Genomic DNA, 20,038 nt, shown 5'->3' on the forward strand with positions numbered 1-20,038 from the left:
CTTTTCTTTGCTTGCCTAGTATTATTATTATTGTAATTTCAATAGCGCTGTTAGAACATAAGAAGTGCCATGCTGGAACATATAAAGCTCCAGTGAGCCCAGCATCCTGTCTCCAACAGTGACCAGTCTGGGTCACAAGCAGGACCCCAATAGTTGAGCTATTTCTTGTCTCCCTTCAAGAGGTAAGCACTGGCTTTCCCAAGTTTACCTGACTAATAACCGTTTATGAACTTTTCCTTCATGAACTTGTCCAATCCTCTTTTCACCCTAATATGTTAGTTGCTTTATTATGTCCTCTGGCATAGTAAAAAAAAAGCCAAGGACAACAATACAAGATAAGTAGAAAAAAAGATCCAATGATGAAAACTTCAAAAAATCTTAGATTAAAACCATAAATAATTTTACATAAACTAAATAAATATATCTATCTATATGTATCTATCCTCAAACAAGTGAAAAAGGTATATTTATGGTACACTACTATCCCATGACAACAAAGAAAAACATTTGTTATACCAGTTATATCAAGGTCACTCAAAATCAATAAAAGCATTGAAAAAACTGTGACAAATGCTCCAGTGATGCTCACTAACTTATATAAACCACTGGTAGAGTGGAGTAACTTCAAAGGAATGAGTCCTGCACTGCGCAGGACTTCAACATGTACATCATCACTGTGGCTGCCGCTCAGTTTCAAAGCGTGGCTGTATCTTCATTTAAAAACTGCTGGGACCCATGACAGCATCGGTTTGAAAACCTTCTGAAGGAGATGAAGAGAATGCTGAAACGCATCTGTCGGGTGATGGAATAACGTATTTCAGATTGAACTGTATGGATACAAAGATAAGCGTTTCCTTTCTTCAATTTTTATATGCTGGATGTTTTGCACAAAAGGGACGACTATATGGGCGGATATAGCATATTTTAATGGTAATTGACACTTAAGGGCATGGTATGTTCTAATTTGATGACATTGCTGATATTCTGAAGGCCCTCTTCTAAATGTTTAGATGTGATTTGACCCTAGATGTTTGGAAGAGTATTTTACACACTGGTGTTTTTGTATTAATTGTTTAAATTCATTGTTTTCATATATTTTGTCAAAGATGTATGGCATTAACAGTCTGCAGCTCTAAACTTTTACTACTTTGAATTCCTCAGCTTTAAATTTTGAATGCTATCAATCTGTATTTTTCAGGTTTGCACAGATGATTCATTCACTGTTCTGGGTAAACTGGTCAGATGTGGAATGAAGGGTGCCAGGACATGCTTGGACAGTGTAATCCTCCGTCTCAATGGGGGGAAAACTGTAAGTATACAGAGTGGGAAAGGCAGTAAGGATGGGAATGACAGACATGTGGAAGCAGCAGAAGAGGGCGAGGTTATGAATGACATGAAACCACAGTTCATGGAGTTCCCCATGATAAGGCCTGGAATGCTCTCAGAAATCTGTTCACAACATCAAAATACTATAAAAAACTAGGAAAAATAGATTTTTAAAATCCATGTTATACCTTTTAAAGGTAAAAAATAACTTTAAAATTAAATTCTTAATTGTAATCTTGGGTCTCGGCTCTTAGCTAACCAAAAGTTCCTATATCATATGTTATATAATATATATGATTTTAAATGTAACTTTTGGCTTGATGTCACTACAATGCTACGTAAGATAAAATTTTAAATTTTATTAATCTTATAATTATTATAGAATATCATTTATCTTTGAAAATAGATTTATAAAAGGTTTGGAGGAAGGACAATCTGCAATATTACCTTTTTTATGCAGATGGCCCATATTCTATCATGCTGAAAATACATTGTGGGATTTGCTAACTTCACAGAGAGACTGAGATATCTTTGGCAAATGGGTAGAAAATTAACAGAGTAAGGGACTTATCCCTTATCTTTGCGTGCATATTAAGGCCCTCTTCTGCACAATAAGAAAAGCAAGTTATTTATGTACGTTAAAGTATGTTAAAGAGGCCTGAGAAGAGATTATGAGTGCACAAACAGTTTGAATCTGTGCATGTCATATGTTGGATCAATGTAGTATCCTCACCTTCCACATTATTTACAGAGTACTTGGTAAATGGCCACTAGTTAATACCTTCGAGGACCTGGTATTAAGTAGCCACTATGCACAGTAAGACTCAAAATCTCCACTGCTAACTGGCCTGAAATGAATGGGCTGGTTAGCGGTGAGAATGTCTTCCCTCTCTCCTGCCCATGGCAAGATAAAGTTCCATCTAGGGCATCTATCGCCCTCCCTGCGGTCTTGTACAGGTGGCTGAGAAAGGTAAAATAGCAGGTATTTGTGAAGACATCATCTCTGTGTGCGATTTTTCTCCTCCAACATAACCAGGCTCCTAGGAATGCCTCCTCACAGTCCGGCTACATGCTATGCAAGCCCACGTGTACTTCTACTCAATATCAGAAGGCAGTTTTCAGCTAGCTACTTGTACCCATGTAAATACAGTAAATGGCTTTGAAAGTTATTCTCGAAAGGCACATCCAAGTATTTGAAAAAGTACAAAAAGAATCACCCCAGCGATCATAAAAGCTGGGCATTTAATTATATTTATTCAAGGAGTATATTTTGCAGTGTATTGTTTTACTCTGTTAAGAACATATAAGAATTTCCATGCTGGGTCCATCAAGCCCAGCAACCTGTCTCTGACAATGTCAATCCAAGTCGCAAGCATCTGGCAGATCCCATAAAGTAGATCTAATTCCTGTTACTCACTCCCAGGGATAGCAACAGCTTTCCTCAGCCTACCTGGCTAATAATGTCTTATGGATTTTTCCTCCAGGAACCTATCCAAACCTCTTTTAAATCCTGCTATGCTAGTCGCCTTGATCATGTCCTCTGGCAAGTGGCAACAGATTCCACAGCGTGATTATGCACTGAGTAAAAAAGTGCATGATTTGCTTTGAATCCTCTGATTGTTAGTTTCAAGGAGTGTCCCTTTTTTTTTTTTAGTATTATTTGAAAGAGTAAAGAACCATCCTTCATTTGCACGTTCCACTTCACTGATGATTTTATAAACTTCTATCATGACCACGCCATTTCTATTCCAGGCTGAAGAGCCCAAGCCTGCGTAGCCTCTCATCGTAGGAGAGATGTTCTGTCCCCTTATTCATTTTTCTCACCCTCCTCTACACCTTTTCTAGTTCTGGTACAACTAGAAATGCATTCAATACTCAAGGTGCGGTTACACCATGGCTCGATACAGAGGCAATATGATATTTTCCATTTTATTCTCCTTTCCTTTAAGGATAATTCCTAACATTCTATTTGCTTTTTTGAACACCACTGCACACTGATTCGAGAATTTTAATGCATTGTCCACAATACATGCTTTTAATGTATTTTTTTTTGATTGTGCTACTTACTAACTTCATGGAGTGTCTCCTAGTCTTTGTATTTTTTGAAAAAGTAAAGAACTAAATCACATATACCAGTTCTATTCCACTTATGATTTTATATACCTCTGTCATATTCCCCACTCAGCTATCTCTTCTCCAGCTGAACAGCCCTAACTTCTTTAGCCTTCCTCATAGGGGAGCCATTCCATCTCTGTTATCATTTTGGATGCTGTTGCGCACTGAGCCTAGGATTTTAATGTATTGTAACCACTCTGTGCCATGGCGGACTGCAGTATATAAATAATAATGAAAATAAAGATAAAGGTGGAATACAAACAGTGGGCACACAATACACAGTATTTGCCATCAGAAATGTGAGTTTACTCCACATCAGACCCAGGAGTTAAATTTCCAATTTAAGCTCTCTGAGACAGGCACCAGTCACAGGTTTTCCTGACAGGTGGACAGCACCTGTTGTGGCCCTCCAGACAGCCTATGCTTTGTTCATATAGCTGTAGATGCGCGCCTCAGAGAGTGTATTATTTTATTTTACTTGCCATTCTTGGTCAAAATGGCCTTGAATGAAAGAATGTGCCTACAAGTTTGGATGCACGGCTCCAGTCTCACATGCAATGCCATTTTGGCAAGGCATGCAAATAAAATGAAAGCATAAGCTCTCTGGGGATGGCACCTTCAGCTGAATGGTATGAACCTTGACGCCATGCATCTGACTTTGGCATCCTGTTCAGCTTCAGTGCCCTGTATTACATTGACCCCTTAAGGAATAGCCACTACTTATCACTGCACGACAGCAGCATGGGATCTGTTTGGGATCTTGCCAGGTACTTGTGACCTGGATTAGCCACTGTTGGAAACAGGATACTAGGCTTGATGGACCCTCGGTCTGACCAATTATGGCAAATTCTTATGTTCTGAAGAACTCTAAGGTCCTTTTCCTGGACAAAGACTCCCAGTACAGAACCCAGCATTGAGATTGTTTTTCTCTATGTGCATCGCTGTACATTTTTCCACATTAAATGTCATCTGCCATTCAGTTGCCCATTCTCCTAGTCCCACAAGGTCCTTCCACAGTTGCACACAATCCGCTGCCATTTTAACAAATTTGAATAATTTTATGTCATCTGCAAGTTTGATCACCTCACTCGTCGTTCCCTTTTCCAGATCATTTATGTTAAAGAGTACAGATCCAGTACCGATCCCTGTGGTACCCCATTTGGAAAACTGACCATTGAGTCCTAGCCTATGTTGCTGGCCTTTGAACTAGTTATAAATCCACATCCACACCAGAACTCTGTCTCCTATCCCATGACTTTGTAATTTTCTGAGGAGTCTCTCACAAAGGACTTTGTCAAATCTCTTCTGAAAGTCCAAATACTATATCAAGGGGCTCATCTCTTGAAAACATTCTAAAAGATTGGTAAGACAAGATTTTCGCTTGCTCAAACCATGCTGACTCTTCCCCGTTAAGCTGTGTCTATCTATATGGCCAGTCATTTTGTTTTTAAGAATGGCTCTACCATTTTGCCTGGCACTGATGTCAGGCTCACCGGTTTATTGTTTCCCGGATCACCCCGGAGTCTTTTTAAAAAATCGGCATCACATTGGTCATCTTACAGTCTTTAGAAATCATGTTAGGTTTTTTCACTCCCCTTGTTACTTGTAAACCGGCATGATGTGATTCTATCATGAATGCCGGTATAAAAAAAGCTTTAAATAAAATAAATGGTTGTTTTAAATGGAAGGTTACAGTTTATTAGTAACAGGTTATTGATTTCATGTTTTAGTTCTAATAACTGCCATCCAGTCTCGGTCACAGATATTTGTTTTAGTTGCTCAGAATGAAAAGGTAGGCGAGCAGAAGTCCAGCCTGCTGTCATTAACATCGAGGTTGGCAGCCTCCACCCTCCTTTTCCCAAATCCCCTTTCCCCCACCCTTTCAATTTTGGGATTTGTTCCCACCTTCCCCTTCCATTTTCCCACTGCCCTTCGTATCGGTTGTGGGATGTTTTTCCCCTCCCTCCTCATGGATTTTTCCCCTCCCGATGGACCTTACCTGTGCTTGCTCTTCTCTCCCTCCCATCCATTGATCAAGTCATTGTTTTTGTCATTACTGGGTTCATTGCTGTTGTTGCTTGTAGCAGTTTGGCAAGTTACCCAAGCCCGGACTGATTATCATGTACAGTTTATGCATTGATTTGTTATGTTAAGTACAACTGGGGCAGGGCTGACCTTGGGGTAGTTGAAAACCCCAGATCAGAGGCAGTCCTGTGGGGTCGTCGGCCATTTCATTGGCCCTCCCCCGCTGGGTCATGGCGGGGAGGGACTGATTAGGTGGAGGAACACTGGTGGGGGATGGGGTGGGGTCATTTTGGAAGCCAGTTTTGGCTATTGGCAGTACCACTGGTTGGTAGCGGGCCACCCCAAAGATCGGTTGGCAATGGTAGGGGGTATAATTGAAATTCGATTGAGGTTTATAATAGATTGTTTATTGTGCTCGGGTTGAGCTGTGACGTTATTAATAAACCATGGCCTTATTTAACCCAGGATGCTTTTGTCTGCCTCATTTGTTATGGGTGAGAGGTTTGGGAGACAGCGAGTATAACATCCCCATGTTATATCCACCATTAATGAATGTTTCAGGAGTGAATAGGTTCCCATAAAGATCGAAGCAAACAATTCATTCAGTTTTTCTGCTATTTCCTTGTCCTCCCTGTTTACCTCTTTTGCCCCTCGATTATCTAGTGGCCCAGATGATTTCCTCACAGGCTTTTTGAGACACTGACCAGTCAATACTAGGGTAATTGAAATCTCCCATTTTTATTGTGTTGCCAAATTGATTTGCTTTTCAAATTTCAGCTAGCTCTTCACATTTTGGCCAAGTGGCTGGTAGGATACACCCACTGCTATAATCTTACCAGTGACACATGGAATTTCTATCCATAAGGATTCCACAGTACATTTTGTTTCCTGCAGGATTTTTATTATGTTTGACTCTATGCCATCTTTTTCATTTGGGGTCGATTTTAAAATCCGCACGCACACGGGTGGGTGGCCCATGACTCACGCGTGCAGGAGGTGGGGATTTTATAACCTACGTGCAACGATGCGATCGGGCGTCCCCCAGTTCCCTCCCAGCCCACTCCAATTAAGGACCGGCTGGAAGGGAACTTCCCTATACCTCTTCCTACTCTGCTTCCCTTTTCCCCTCTCCTCCCCGACACCTAAAACCCCTTTCCCTGCCTTTCTTTTATTTCGGAACTTACTTCATCTGAAAAGATGAAGTAAGTTCCGCGCGCCGGCCAGCTGCTGGTGTGTGCTTTCCTGGCCGGCCTTCGTCTCTACCCGACCCTTTGATCGAGCCTGGCACTTCTACACGTATCAGGAGATATATGCGTGGCCAGGCCATTTTTAAAATGCGCTTGCTACACACAAGGCCTGGCCATGCGCATATCCCCAGATTTTTACGCGTTCCAGGTGTTAAAATTTGGGCATTAGTGCCACCCCTTCACCAGTTTGATCTGACCTAGCACAACAATATAATTTATTCCCTGGTATAACAGTGTCCCTTTGGGTATCCTCCAAAGCCATGTCTCTGAAATGCATATAATGTCTTTATCCTTGTATAATGCCATACATTCCAACTCACCAGTCTTACTGTTCAGACTTCTGGCATTCACATACAGACATTTTAAAGAATGTTTTTTAATTTATTTTCTCTTTGTATTCACAATGCAATGTCTAGTGCTGAAATCCACTTAACTCTAAAGGAAAGAAAAACTTGATGTTCAGTCTTGGGGGCCAGAAGACAACCATCTGTAGTAGTATTGTGCAGTTTTCTTCTGAGTTTGCTAAGCTTCACATTTTCTTTTCCTTCCAGACTATTGAGATCAAAGCATTAGGCAATGTTTTAGTGAACTCAGCGGACACCCAGCTGCCTGTTTTACTGGGTAAGTTTTTCCATTCAAAGCCAGTGTATTCTTTGTATTTACTCACTGAACTGTTGTTTCTTTACTGGCAGCTCTTCCCCCATCAGCCCATCAGTTTCTTCCATTGGGCTTCCACCTCAGTCGAAGCCAGCCCCTATTGAACTATAATTCCATAAGCCTTCAATTACTACTACCTGGGAAGTCCTCCCTCTCCTTGACTGAGTCTAATCATAGCAGTGACAGTCCATGACCAGGGGCCATAAACAATGACTCCCTGGTGAACATGGACCCAGGGATGGTAACTTTCAAACCGGTGCGCATACATCAGGCTGCGCCCAGGAATGCGGCCATTTTATAACATACACACGCATATATTCACACTATAAAATAACCTGGCCATGGGTACATGCGTGCACATTTTTAAGTGGATGCGTGCATGTGGGGGCAAATCCCGCTTTTACTGCATACATCGGGGGATTTTAAAAGGGGCGAATACCAGCGCCATTCCTAGTTTTACCAGTTCGTCCCCATATTTCCCCAGTTAGACAGGTCCTCCAAACCTCCCTGGTTTAATAGCTTTCACTCCCCCCAGTTAGCCCCAACCCTGAAAACCCCACAGAAGTAAAGTTACGCGGCAGGGGACCTTGGCACATGCCAGGTTGCCCATGCCCACCCAGACCACGCCTATGACCCGCCCCTTTTTGTATCTGGGCACTTTTTAAAATATGGTCCCTGGACCTAACGTGTTTGTCTTTTTGATGTGGTAGCCCTACCAGTGCTAACCAGGCTTGCAATCTTGTGGTCATAATGGACAGCTCTCTCTGTAACCTATCATTAAAATCATCCATTGTACCTGAAGACTGGAGGATAGCAAATGTAAGCACAATATTTAAAAAGGGCTCCAGGGGCGATCCGGGAAACTACAGACCGGTTAGCCTGACTTCAGTGCCAGGAAAAATAGTGGAAAGTATTCTAAACAACAATTGTGCACCCCCTTGCACGCGCCGACCCCGGATTTTATAACATGGGCGCGCCTGCATATCCATTTTTGGGAAATGTCTCCCTTCTGCTGGAAGTTGAGTGGAAACTCCTGTAGTGTACGGATAGTGGTGAAATTCCACTTTGCAGGCTGCTGAATTCTTTCATTCCTTTGCGCAGAGCCTTGTCTCATTAGCATGAATGAAAAATGACTGCAGTGCAGAAAGAAAAGAAGCCTTTGGCACCTACATGTACAGGGCTTAGGGCCCAGGCACAAGCGATTAATACATTTTAATAAATACAAATGTGGGGGTGTGGACTTTGCAAGTGCAAATTTTGTCTTTGGGCCACATTTCTGAAGTGGGAGCAGTACTTGAGTGCAGAACATCTGGTTTAAATTGCAAATATGTCTTGTACTTTCCATAATTCTCAAGAGTTTCAGTGTAAGGGCTGCTGAATTTTGCTTACTTGATTATTCATGGCGTGCTTCCACCTTTGCATGCATTTGCTGTGACTATGGACTGCACCGTTCATGTAAATGCCTGAAGCATTGCATCCTTTTTCATTTTCTACTGTTGTGAATATTTTCACCCCTGCCCACGCTCATGATCAATGCATTTTTTTTTCTCCCCCTGGACAACTGTGTTCACAGTGAACGTCACCATCTTCAGACCCTCATCCTTCTTTATCATTGTGCATACAAACTTTGGTCTCCAGCTCCAGATTCAGATTATACCTATGTTACAGCTTTACATAAGACTGAAACATTCTTACAGGAGAAAGATGTGCGGTAAGGAGCAACCTAACCGTTCTGTTCCCTTTCTCCAGTGGAAATAATGTCCTTTATTTGCATATGAGCCATTTTAAATTCTTGCATATTTTTTTTCAAAAAGGTCTGTGTGGGAACTTCAATAACATTCAAGTAGATGACTTCAAAACTATGAGTGGTGTAGTGGAAGGGACTGCTGTTGCCTTTGCCAATAGCTGGAAAACCCAAGCCAGCTGTCCCAATATCAAAAATATCTTTGAGGATCCTTGTGCCTTCAACATCGAGACTGGTAAGTATGCTGTATACACTACACACATGTCCATGCTACTATAATTATATTTCCTAATAGTATGTTTTCTCTTTAGCAAACCTGAAATATTTATCGGATAGGACAATACAATACATGAATAATGCTGAGATCTGAGCCTCTTGCAAAAACACAGAAGGAAATATGGAAGCTAACTATGGTCTGGATCCTTTCCCTTTGAAAATCTGTGTGAAGTGTGTGCGTAGTTTGAAAGAGTCCTTTTGAGTGGGTGGCAGAGAGGGGAAAATAGCATGTGTACTTTTGAAAATATCCTTCATGTTTGGGCAACTATTTTCCTTCCCTGACCTAAACACACCCAAAGGAAAGACCCTTTTCTATGTGGCTAAAAGTGAATGTGTTGTGAACTTCGCATGCACTTTTGAGTTGCTCTGAGGACAACATTCAAACAGGCCAACTCCCCCAGGTATATCGTTATTTACCTGCATAAACGGCTTTGAAACAATCCTCTGTATTACCTGGAAGTGTCCAAATGCAGAAACAAACAACGCTGCATTCTTTTCAGGTTGTCGTACTTTTTATTGGACCAACATAAAAATTATCCAAAGGTGAGATTGCTCATGAGTGATCAAGATTATGTAGATCCTTTCTCCAGCTGTTTTCTCCAGGATTTACATGATTACTGGGACTAACAGCATAGTAAGTGTGTAATGGGGATGAATTAACACCAATGAATTTCCTTTCTGCTCACTAGAGAATTATGCTCATTACTGGTGCGCCTTGCTGGTCAACTCCACAGGACCTTTTGCAAAGTGTCATAATGTGGTGACTCCAGACATCTACTATAAGGTACTTTCTTTTTTATTCCTCATTTCAAAATTAAGCTATGAATTTAACTGACTGTACTGGGTCTTGTAAAAAGAAGTGGATTGAAAAAAATACTCATTTGTCCAAAGGCTTGAGGACAAAAGGATTTAGCTGGCACTGAATGACTAAATATAACCGCCTGTATTCACTGAGGTTGATATTCAGTGGACCAGTGAGAGGAAATTTACCTTGTAAATTTAACTGGCTATTCTGCGGGACTTAGGTCTCCTGCTGAACATAACTGGCTAAAATTATCCAGGTGGCTTTAGGAGAGTGATTGTTCTGAGCAGACTTACTCTGCTAAGGTTATCTAGCTAGTGCTCAAAATCTTCACTAGTCAGAGAAGTTTTAGCCACATTCCCTGCCCTGCCTGGGTAGGGATAGGGTACGTAGCTGGATAAAAATTTATCAAGGTATTATTTTGTCATCAGAAGCGTATCTTGGGGTTTGCCTGGCTAACTTAAAAGTTGGCTGGATAAACCATTTTGAAAATTGATCTTATTATAGTTAGCTGCTAAAAAAAAAAAAAAGGGTGTTTCTGGGTGTGTGGAGGGAGGAGAGAACATGCTTGCATATAGGGACAGTAACTTTCAAACTGCGCGGGTGTAGTTCGATACGTGGGTGTCAGCACGTGCACAGGGACACTGCAATTTTTTTTCACTTGCGCATGAATATGCACGCATGCTATAAAATAGCCTGCCCATGCACACATGTGTACCCAATTTTAAGTGGGTGCACAAATCCCGCTTCTACCGCCTTAAGGGCAAATTTTAAAAGCCCTACACGTGGTAAATCTGGGAGATATCCACTCGCGCGCCGATACGCAAGTTAATGGGCAGACACACGTTCCTTTTAAAATTAGCCAGATAATTTCTAGAAATTTTTCAAAATTAAGTTACCTGGCTAGTGAAACTGGGCAGCTACACTTAGCTGTTCAGCAAGGGATAATTTTGAAAACTCTTGATCTAGCTGGCTAACTCCTGCATTAAATATCCAACAATACACCAAAACAGCGAACTGCTATTAATCAAACAACAATCAAGAGCAAAAGCTCTGTCGCTGGACAATTGAAAATTTTTTTTTGAAAATGTAATGTTATTTTTCTAGTGTTTTTAATTGAAATATGTACCTACACTATCCGATGGAAAATTTTTTTTAGTGTTTATGTGATTTATAAAAATATATAATGGAGTCAGAGAAAGGTTTCATACTAGTGTAGGTGCCCTGCACCTCTGTACGGTGAACATATAATCATCAACCTTCCTCCTCCTCCTCAATGAATTTATAATATAATTTTTTTAAAAATAGTTTTTTATGTATCTGCTTGTGTTATCCCTGAAAACACCTACAGGATTCTTCCGTGGCAATCTAATTTTTTAATTGCAATGCTGCAAGCTAGTTACTCAGTACTACTCAACGAGAATGCTAATAAAGGGTGTAAAAAACAGACTTCCCCGTTTTTGGTTGGTGTGTCCATGTTCCTCTATGTTATCCCAACATGTTTCAGACGAAAGTGCCTTTCCTCAGGGGGTTCGATGTTTCCAAAACCAACTTCACGGAATCTGCAACCCTCTTCTCAACGGTTTCTCCTGAGTGATCTTCCTCTCTGGATCGCCCGGAAGAATAACCTGTCAGGAGAACAGACTCCTAATATATGTTGCTGCTGAGGCTCAGAACAACCAATGAGAAATCTCAACATAGCGATGCAATTAGTGACGTCTCTATCGGACCTGCTAGAGAACAAGCTCCATAGACTAATACTGAAAGCCTCGGACCTGAAAGAGGCACTCTAGACTGTCAAAACATAATCAATGACGTCGATCTCACACCTGCTGAAGAGCTCATTCTATAGGTTGATACTACAATCCTCAGGTCTAAGGTGAGACTTTTCGAGCTGTCAAAAAATGTAAACAAAGGAAACCTTCCAAACAATCCGATTGTTTCAGTCTTTTGAGCGACAAAATGACTGGCATCTGCGGTGAATAGTCACTGTTTGCTCCATTTAATCATTCATAAAAGGATGTTAAAATTAAGCTCGTCGTTCATACCAAGAGGTGTAGAGGTCTGTAAGGGTCTCCCCTTGCCCCGTCGGTAGCAAATCTGTATGTTGCCCAGTTCGAAAGGACCAGGGTATACACGTCTCATTGGTGGCAATACATTTTATGCTGGTATCGTTTCATAGACGACATTTTTTACATTTGGAAAGGTTCAGAAATACAATTGCAATCGTTTTTGGAATGGATTAACACTCTGGATGAAAATTTGCAATTCACTTCTCATGTTTCTAAACGACAGATTACATTCCTAGATGTTCAGATTAACATTGTCAATGGAGCATTACACACTACTATTTATCGTAAATTGACGGACCGCAACAATTTGTTACGATTTTCAAGTCATCATCCTTGGAGCTTCAAAATGGGGCTCCCAGTGAGTCAGTTCTTCAGAGCGAAAAGAATTTGTTCGACCGAGAAGGACTTTGAGACACAGGCAGCGATATTGACTGGCAGATTCCAACAAAGGGGATATCCACAAAAGGCTGTTAACAGTGCTTACAAGAGAGCAAAATTCAGTGCACGCTTGTCACTATTACAATATAAACCTCAGAAGGAAGAATCTAGGTTAACGTGTGTCTTGCAACAATCAACAGCAGCAAGTGCAATAAAAGCAGCAATACACAGACATTGGCATATACTATCGATGTATGATATTTTTTCAGAACCACCCACATTCGCCATGTCACGGGGGAAAAACATCAGAGACCAGACAGTACACGCTCAGATAGACAGTTACGATAGAGGTGACCCTTTAGTGGGTCATCGCAAATGTGGCCATTGCTCCTGGTGTTCACAGACCATTACGGGTGTCTTATGGGAAGTTCCAACTTCAGGTTACAAGATTTGGAGGAAAAGCAACACCGACTGTCAATCTAACAATGTGGTGTACGCGATCATTTGCACCTGTCCAAAACTATACATAGGACGGACTACTAGACCCATTCGAGTGAGACTGGGGGAACACAAATCACGATTTACCACGTTGAAGCTTACGGCACCAATGGTTCAACATCTGGTGGATTTTGGCCACACAATCACAGATTTGAAATGGACGATTATTGAGCAAATACAGCTCTCTCCCCGCGGTGGGGATATACGATCATTGCTCAACACACGAGAAGCCTTTTGGATTTTTACCTTACAGACCTCTACACCTCTTGGTATGAACGACGAGCTTAATTTTAACATCCTTTTATGAATGATTAAATGGAGCAAACAGTGACTATTCACCGCAGATGCCAGTCATTTTGTCGCTCAAAAGACTGAAACAATCGGATTGTTTGGAAGGTTTCCTTTGTTTACATTTTTTGACAGCTCGAAAAGTCTCACCTTAGACCTGAGGATTGTAGTATCAACCTATAGAATGAGCTCTTCAGCAGGTGTGAGATCGACGTCATTGATTATGTTTTGACAGTCTAGAGTGCCTCTTTCAGGTCCGAGGCTTTCAGTATTAGTCTATGGAGCTTGTTCTCTAGCAGGTCCGATAGAGACGTCACTAATTGCATCGCTATGTTGAGATTTCTCATTGGTTGTTCTGAGCCTCAGCAGCAACATATATTAGGAGTCTGTTCTCCTGACAGGTTATTCTTCCGGGCGATCCAGAGAGGAAGATCACTCAGGAGAAACCGTTGAGAAGAGGGTTGCAGATTCCGTGAAGTTGGTTTTGGAAACATCGAACCCCCTGAGGAAAGGCACTTTCGTCTGAAACATGTTGGGATAACATAGAGGAACATGGACACACCAACCAAAAACGGGGAAGTCTGTTTTTTACACCCTTTATTAGCATTCTCGTTGAGTAGTACTGAGTAACTAGCTTGCAGCATTGCAATTAAAAAATTAGATTGCCACGGAAGAATCCTGTAGGTGTTTTCAGGGATAACACAAGCAGATACATAAAAAACTATTTTTAAAAAAATTATATTATAAATTCATTGAGGAGGAGGAGGAAGGTTGATGATTATATGTTCACCGTACAGAGGTGCAGGGCACCTACACTAGTATGAAACCTTTCTCTGACTCCATTATATATTTTTATAAATCACATAAACACTAAAAAATTTTTTCCATCGGATAGTGTAGGTACATATTTCAATTAAAAACACTAGAAAAATAACATTACATTTTCAAAAAATTTTTTTCAATTGTCCAGCGACAGAGCTTTTGCTCTTGATTGTTGTTTAACTCCTGCATTAGCCAGCTAGTTCATCCTCTAAGCAAATTTTCAAAGAAAAACTACCCAGGTAGTTTCTCTTACAAAAAAGCATATTGGGTACAAAAGTAGTACTTACTGATAATTGTTTCCATTGTTTCACTCAAACAACAAAACTAGTTGATCATGTCTCCCTTTCTCAAAATATCAAATTAACACTCAGTCATTTCTCAGAAAGCTGGAATTCATTTTCATTGGTAATGGAAACAAACTTTTTTTTTTTTTTTTTTTTACAAAATGTGAAGACAGGAAGAAAATGATTAGCAGAATTGGAACATTCTGGGATTCTTGTAGCACAAAGGAATGGACATTTTGACATTCCTGGGGTTGGATTTCCTAGTGATTTATAAATTGAGCTGACTGGTTTATCTCTCTCCAGAACTGTGTTTTTGACACTTGTATCTGCATGAAGAGCGAGACCTGCATGTGTGCTGCTATTTCATCCTATGTCCGAGCCTGTGCCGCCAAAGGGATCTTATTGACACAATGGAGGGCTGATGTCTGTGGTAAGTCCTAAAATTGCCTGATGGATTTTTCCCCCCAAACCCTTCTTGTAAATCATTTAAAATAAACATATTTAATTTACAAAGACTAGTTTTAGCATACTTTCCCTTTAATTTCTTTGCAAAAATAATTGAAAATGGCATCAGTGAACCTTATTTGTACAGTGTCAGACCTCTAGAATTGCAAGATGGGTGGACACTAATGCCAGTGGGATTGATTTTCCATCAGAGGTTGTGCCTCGTGTGTGCCAGCAGAACGGCCATGCGAATAATGATTGTACTGTCCCCATCTCCCCACCCCCATGCGAACGATTGAGCTGCCCCATTCCCGCCCCCCCCCCCCGCCCCGCCTGATTCTGTGTTCCAACACTTAAGCATTTTTCCAATAACCAAACATACAATAGAAAGAGAAGGGAGCAGTGCAGGATATTTCCCCGTACAATTCACCATACAAAAATACATTTTCAAATTCTGGTGTCATCTAAGTAACAGAACCACAAAAGCCCTCCACTACCAGGCACCAGGGGCAGACTGGCCTATCGGGGGATCGGGCATCCCCCCGGTGGGCCGGTTGCTCTGGTCACGTGGTCTGCCGAGCCCGGCCGCGACAGAGCCGTGCTCGGCAGTCCACGAGGTATCTCCTGGGCCAGCCTGGGCGGAAAATCCCCGGGCCGACCTTTACCCGGAATCCACCCCTGCCAGGCACGTTGATATTGTGAAATAATACAAAATCCTGCAAAAAGAAGACAAACACTCAGGACATAGGCAGCCAACCTCAGATCTGCATATCATAGCAATACTAAGACGCTGGATTCACACGGCATCAACGCTACCTATGGAAGAGCAGCACTGCAAAAATGACACCAGGAACTACAAAATAATACTCATCCTGTTGAGAAAACACAATGCCCAAGACCGCTACAGACCCCTACACACTAGCAGAATACATCAGCTGCCTCCATCACACGTGCAGAACACAGAGAGACCGACACCAAATACAGAATAGGCGACCACAAATTACAACTTACAAACAGCCAAACCGCCAGCCTCCAGCACATTCAATGCATAATCAATATTTTAAACTCAAAGCACAAATCAATCATGCTCTTTGAGTAATAATTCATTTTTTGTATTATATTTGATTTACTACTCAAAGATGCAGAATTCCCCCAGGAGTGCTGTAAAATTACGTCAGGTGTAGGCAACATAGGCACATGCCTCGGGCGCCAAATTCTGAAGGTACCCACAAACTGGGACTCCCTCTGCGGCTGTCCGATTTCTGGGGACAAAATCTTCCACCCCCGGTTCTCCGCCTATGGGCGCCATAATTTTAAATCCGACCCTCTTAAAACACCCCTCAGCCCCCAACATTTCTTCTCACCTGGCTCAGACTCTATCTCCCCTACCTCAACTCCCGGCTTACTCCCCCCATTCCCAGGCTCTACCCCGTCACCTAAATACCCAGTTTGCTTCCTGACCCCCTCCCTCCCTCCGCTCAATGCCCTGCCCAGTTTGCTCCGTGACCCCCTCCCCCAGCTTAATGCTTAGTCCAGTTTGTTCCATTCCCCCTCTGCTTAATGCCCTAGTTTGCTCCCTGCCCCATCCCCAGTTCAATGCCCCATTCAGTTTTCTCTCTGCCCCCTTCCTTCCTCCCTCACCTCAATACTCTGTTTCAGGTTGCCTTTTCCAGCTCCACACAGGATGACACCTCCGCCCCTCTCTTCTGCCCAAAGCAAAGCTGCTTCTATGGTGCCTTCCTCCTCTTTGCCGCTTGCTGTGACCCCCAGACCCATGCAGGCTGACAGGACACACAGTGCAGCTTCCTTCTGACCAGCTCCTACCTTCTTCTGCGCAGATACGTTGTACCTCCCTCCCTCTCCTGCTGGTGCAGCCCCTGCCAGTTCTAGCCATTGGCTGCCTGTGAGGTCAGTGGGATCATGTGGGCTGACCCTTGGTGCAGAGCAACAAGGAAGGAACTGAAATAAAAAAAAAAAGTGGCAGTTACTGTTGCTTCAGTGCCTTCTCTTGTTAAGCAGTGCTGCAGATTCTTCTCTTGCTGGCCCTGCTGCAACTCAGATAAGCAATTATTTTTGGACATTTGCTATGTTGGCACCGCATGCTTCCGCCCTCCCCTCCCCTCAGGGCACACTTCTGCCTGCACACACCATCGGGGACTGTGACTGATTTTGTTCCCTGCCGCTCGGACTCCACCAGGTCACCAGCCAGCTGACCTAGTGCCACTGCCCCCCCTAAGTGTGCCGCCCCATGCAAATGCACGGTATGCAGGCCCTGTCGCGCCGGGCCTGCATAGGAGCCACTTTCTGCCCTTGGTTTGTGGGCCTTCCATTTGTGTTCTAGGAAGAAATTAGAAGAAAAGTTAGCTTTATGGAAATCTGCCCTATAGAAGTTTATGTTCCTGAGAATAAAGCCGCTGAGTTGACTGAAACAGAGGTACAGCTTTCCTGTCTTCCACAGGATTAAGGATCTGTATCTGTAAGTTTCCTGAACCCAGCAGAGGAGATGATCAAAGCAAAGAGTAGCTAGGCAAACAGCAAGAATATTGTACATGAAAATATAACATACTCAAGACGGGAACAGGAAGGGGATATTAAAGTTCATGATGGAATAGCAGAAAGCAATCTGAAAACAGGAGGGGAAAAAGAAGGGAGAAGTAAGCAGCCTTTAAATTTAATACAAGAACAATGCTATGATTGTTTAATTAAAGGAGAAAATGGAGCTCTTCTATTGACTATTAACTGGTTTGTTTTTTTTTAACTTGAGCTGGTCAATGTTTTCAATAAAAAATCTTTTTCAGATTTAATCACTATACATGCAGTACACAGATCCCCCATGCACTAAACAGTACAAGATGAATTCTGTTAATTCTTTCTTTCGCCAGATAAATATACTACATGTCCTGAATCCTTCCAGTACAAATACGTTGTCACTTCCTGTGAACCTACCTGCCGATCCCTGAGCGAACATGACATCACCTGTGACATTCAGTTTACTCCCGTTGACGGCTGCACCTGTAAGGGTGGGCGATATTTGGATGCTAATGATACTTGTGTACCCTCGGTTCTCTGCTCCTGTTATCACAAGGGAGACGTTGTGCCTGTTGGGTACAGCTTTGTTGACGACGGCATGCTCTGGTAAGATAATGTTCTGGAAAACCCTGGTGTGCCTGCCATTTTGAAATTATAAGTCAAGGTAATTGATCTGTTGCCTTCGTGAAATTCCTTTAAATAAATTGTCACTATTATGGTCAGGTTACTGCTGAGGCTGTACTTGATTGCCATATAGATTGCAGAATGTTAAGTTAAAGGAAGGAAAGGGCATTGACTAAATGCCTGGTTTAAACTTGAGCGAGTCACCAGAAGCCAAGTTATGGAACTTATTGGAATTTGCACAAGGTGTGCAAGCGAAGCAAGCAGCAGATTTTAAACACATTGGAAAATGTATTTTTTTTTCAATCAATGCACAATTACACTGTGGAATTTGTTGCCAGAGATTGTGGTCAAGGCATCTAAAATAAATGGATTTAAAAGGGGTTTGGACATAATTGTCTCTGGAGGAAAACTCCATAGACAATTATTAGCCATGTAGACTCAGGGTAAGCCAAGGCTTTATTGGATCTACTCTTTGGGATCTACCAGGTACTTGTGATCCAGACTAGCCAAGTCCCACTTCCTATTTTTCAGGTTTTGACCTCAGCCTCTCTCAGTGGTAGTACACATTCAGGTACGATGCTGATGAACCACCGGGCTGTGCTGCTGGGAAACACAACATAGAAGCACAGCATGGGGAGGAGGAGGAGGAACAGAAGTAGGCTCTGCCATGGGGGTCAGAGAGTAGGTTTGCTTTTTCTGAGCCCTTGTGGTATGTGGGCCTGCTCTGTATAACCAAGAGGGAGGCTGGACAGCCCAAGTATTCTGGATCTTCTGGGAGACGTCTACCAAAGTCTGTACTCTTGCATACCTTATGAAAAAAAGTAAGCAGACCCTGCCTACAGTCACTTATGCCTAACTGTAGCACTGCTCGAGGACCAGATTTCAGTTTCAGGCAAAAAAACAGCATCATAAAGTGCAAAAATGCCTGCAAGTCAGAGTGCTAAAATAGATTTGTAATAGCACTGCACATCTTTTGCCCAAGATTTTAATTTCCTGAAACCTCAGGAGAGAAAAATGCACAGAAAAAAAATGTGCAAGCTATAGCATCTGCAAAAAGTGATATGGGAATTTTGTTGAATTAGGAAAAACTTTCACAGAGTTTTGCATACCAAGATGGTAATTTGTTTTACAACTTCTGGAAGGGAAACCATTGTGCAGGTGAAAAAATGCTATGAAATGTTTGTGCTTAAGGGCTAAATCAATAGATAGGGCTCCGGAATTTTCTAAAACTATTTTGCTAGCATCATTTTAAACAAAGGTGACAAGATATATTTAAGTAGAATATTATACAATATGAATTCTTAATACAAGATAATGTAGTGGTTCCCCCTTTTCAGTGCTTTATCCTAAATTAGAGGTGCTATGGGTCCAGGTTCAGGTCTCATCAAGGCCTTTACTTCTATGGCAGTGAAAATGTACTAAACCTGGAAGGGCCTCTATAGAGATTTAGTTATTGCCCCCACCTTTATCCTCGGGTTGTGCAGAAGATAATCATGTTGCAAAAGGCTTTTCTCTCCCAAGCCCATGCAAGTTACCTGTCATATGAATAACAAAAGTACTTCATCTGCCCATTCTGAGCTGTGCAGCTCCATGAGAAGCAATAGCAGTGTCTCTGAATGCCACCACATGCACAGCACATGAATAATCACGGACACCAAATGACTCTGAATATCTTAACCCACACTTCACACTTTCCTTCTACCATACTTCCACTTCCCTTTTTTCCTCTCTCGTGCCTTTTTCTGCCTTTTCTGCCCCATCCTCCCTTTACCTACAGTTCTTCCTGCTTTCCCTTGCACAATGCCATCGTACACCCTTATCTCACAGACTTCCAAGTCGCCCCTGTTAGACTGCACAGTTGCTCCCCTTGATCCCCAATACCCTCATTTACCACCCTTATTGGGTCC

General features: G+C 42.1%; 1 protein-coding gene across 20 annotated transcripts in view; it reads left to right on the forward strand.

The window, feature by feature from the left end:
- The window catches only part of LOC115079098 (mucin-2-like), a 221,251-nt gene that overhangs the window by 46,751 nt on the left and 154,462 nt on the right, over positions 1–20,038 (forward strand). For all 20 annotated transcript variants that reach the window (XM_029582159.1, XM_029582171.1, XM_029582164.1 and 17 more), the window contains exons 11-17: positions 1,199–1,309; positions 7,265–7,334; positions 8,944–9,081; positions 9,185–9,349; positions 10,080–10,174; positions 14,838–14,964; positions 17,861–18,113. In XM_029582159.1, the coding sequence (XP_029438019.1) occupies positions 1,199–1,309; positions 7,265–7,334; positions 8,944–9,081; positions 9,185–9,349; positions 10,080–10,174; positions 14,838–14,964; positions 17,861–18,113 (959 nt within the window). The remainder of the gene's footprint in view (positions 1–1,198; positions 1,310–7,264; positions 7,335–8,943; positions 9,082–9,184; positions 9,350–10,079; positions 10,175–14,837; positions 14,965–17,860; positions 18,114–20,038) is intronic.

Source organism: Rhinatrema bivittatum, chromosome 17, assembly GCF_901001135.1.
Source record: "Rhinatrema bivittatum chromosome 17, aRhiBiv1.1, whole genome shotgun sequence".
NCBI classification, from domain to species: Eukaryota; Metazoa; Chordata; class Amphibia; order Gymnophiona; family Rhinatrematidae; genus Rhinatrema; species Rhinatrema bivittatum.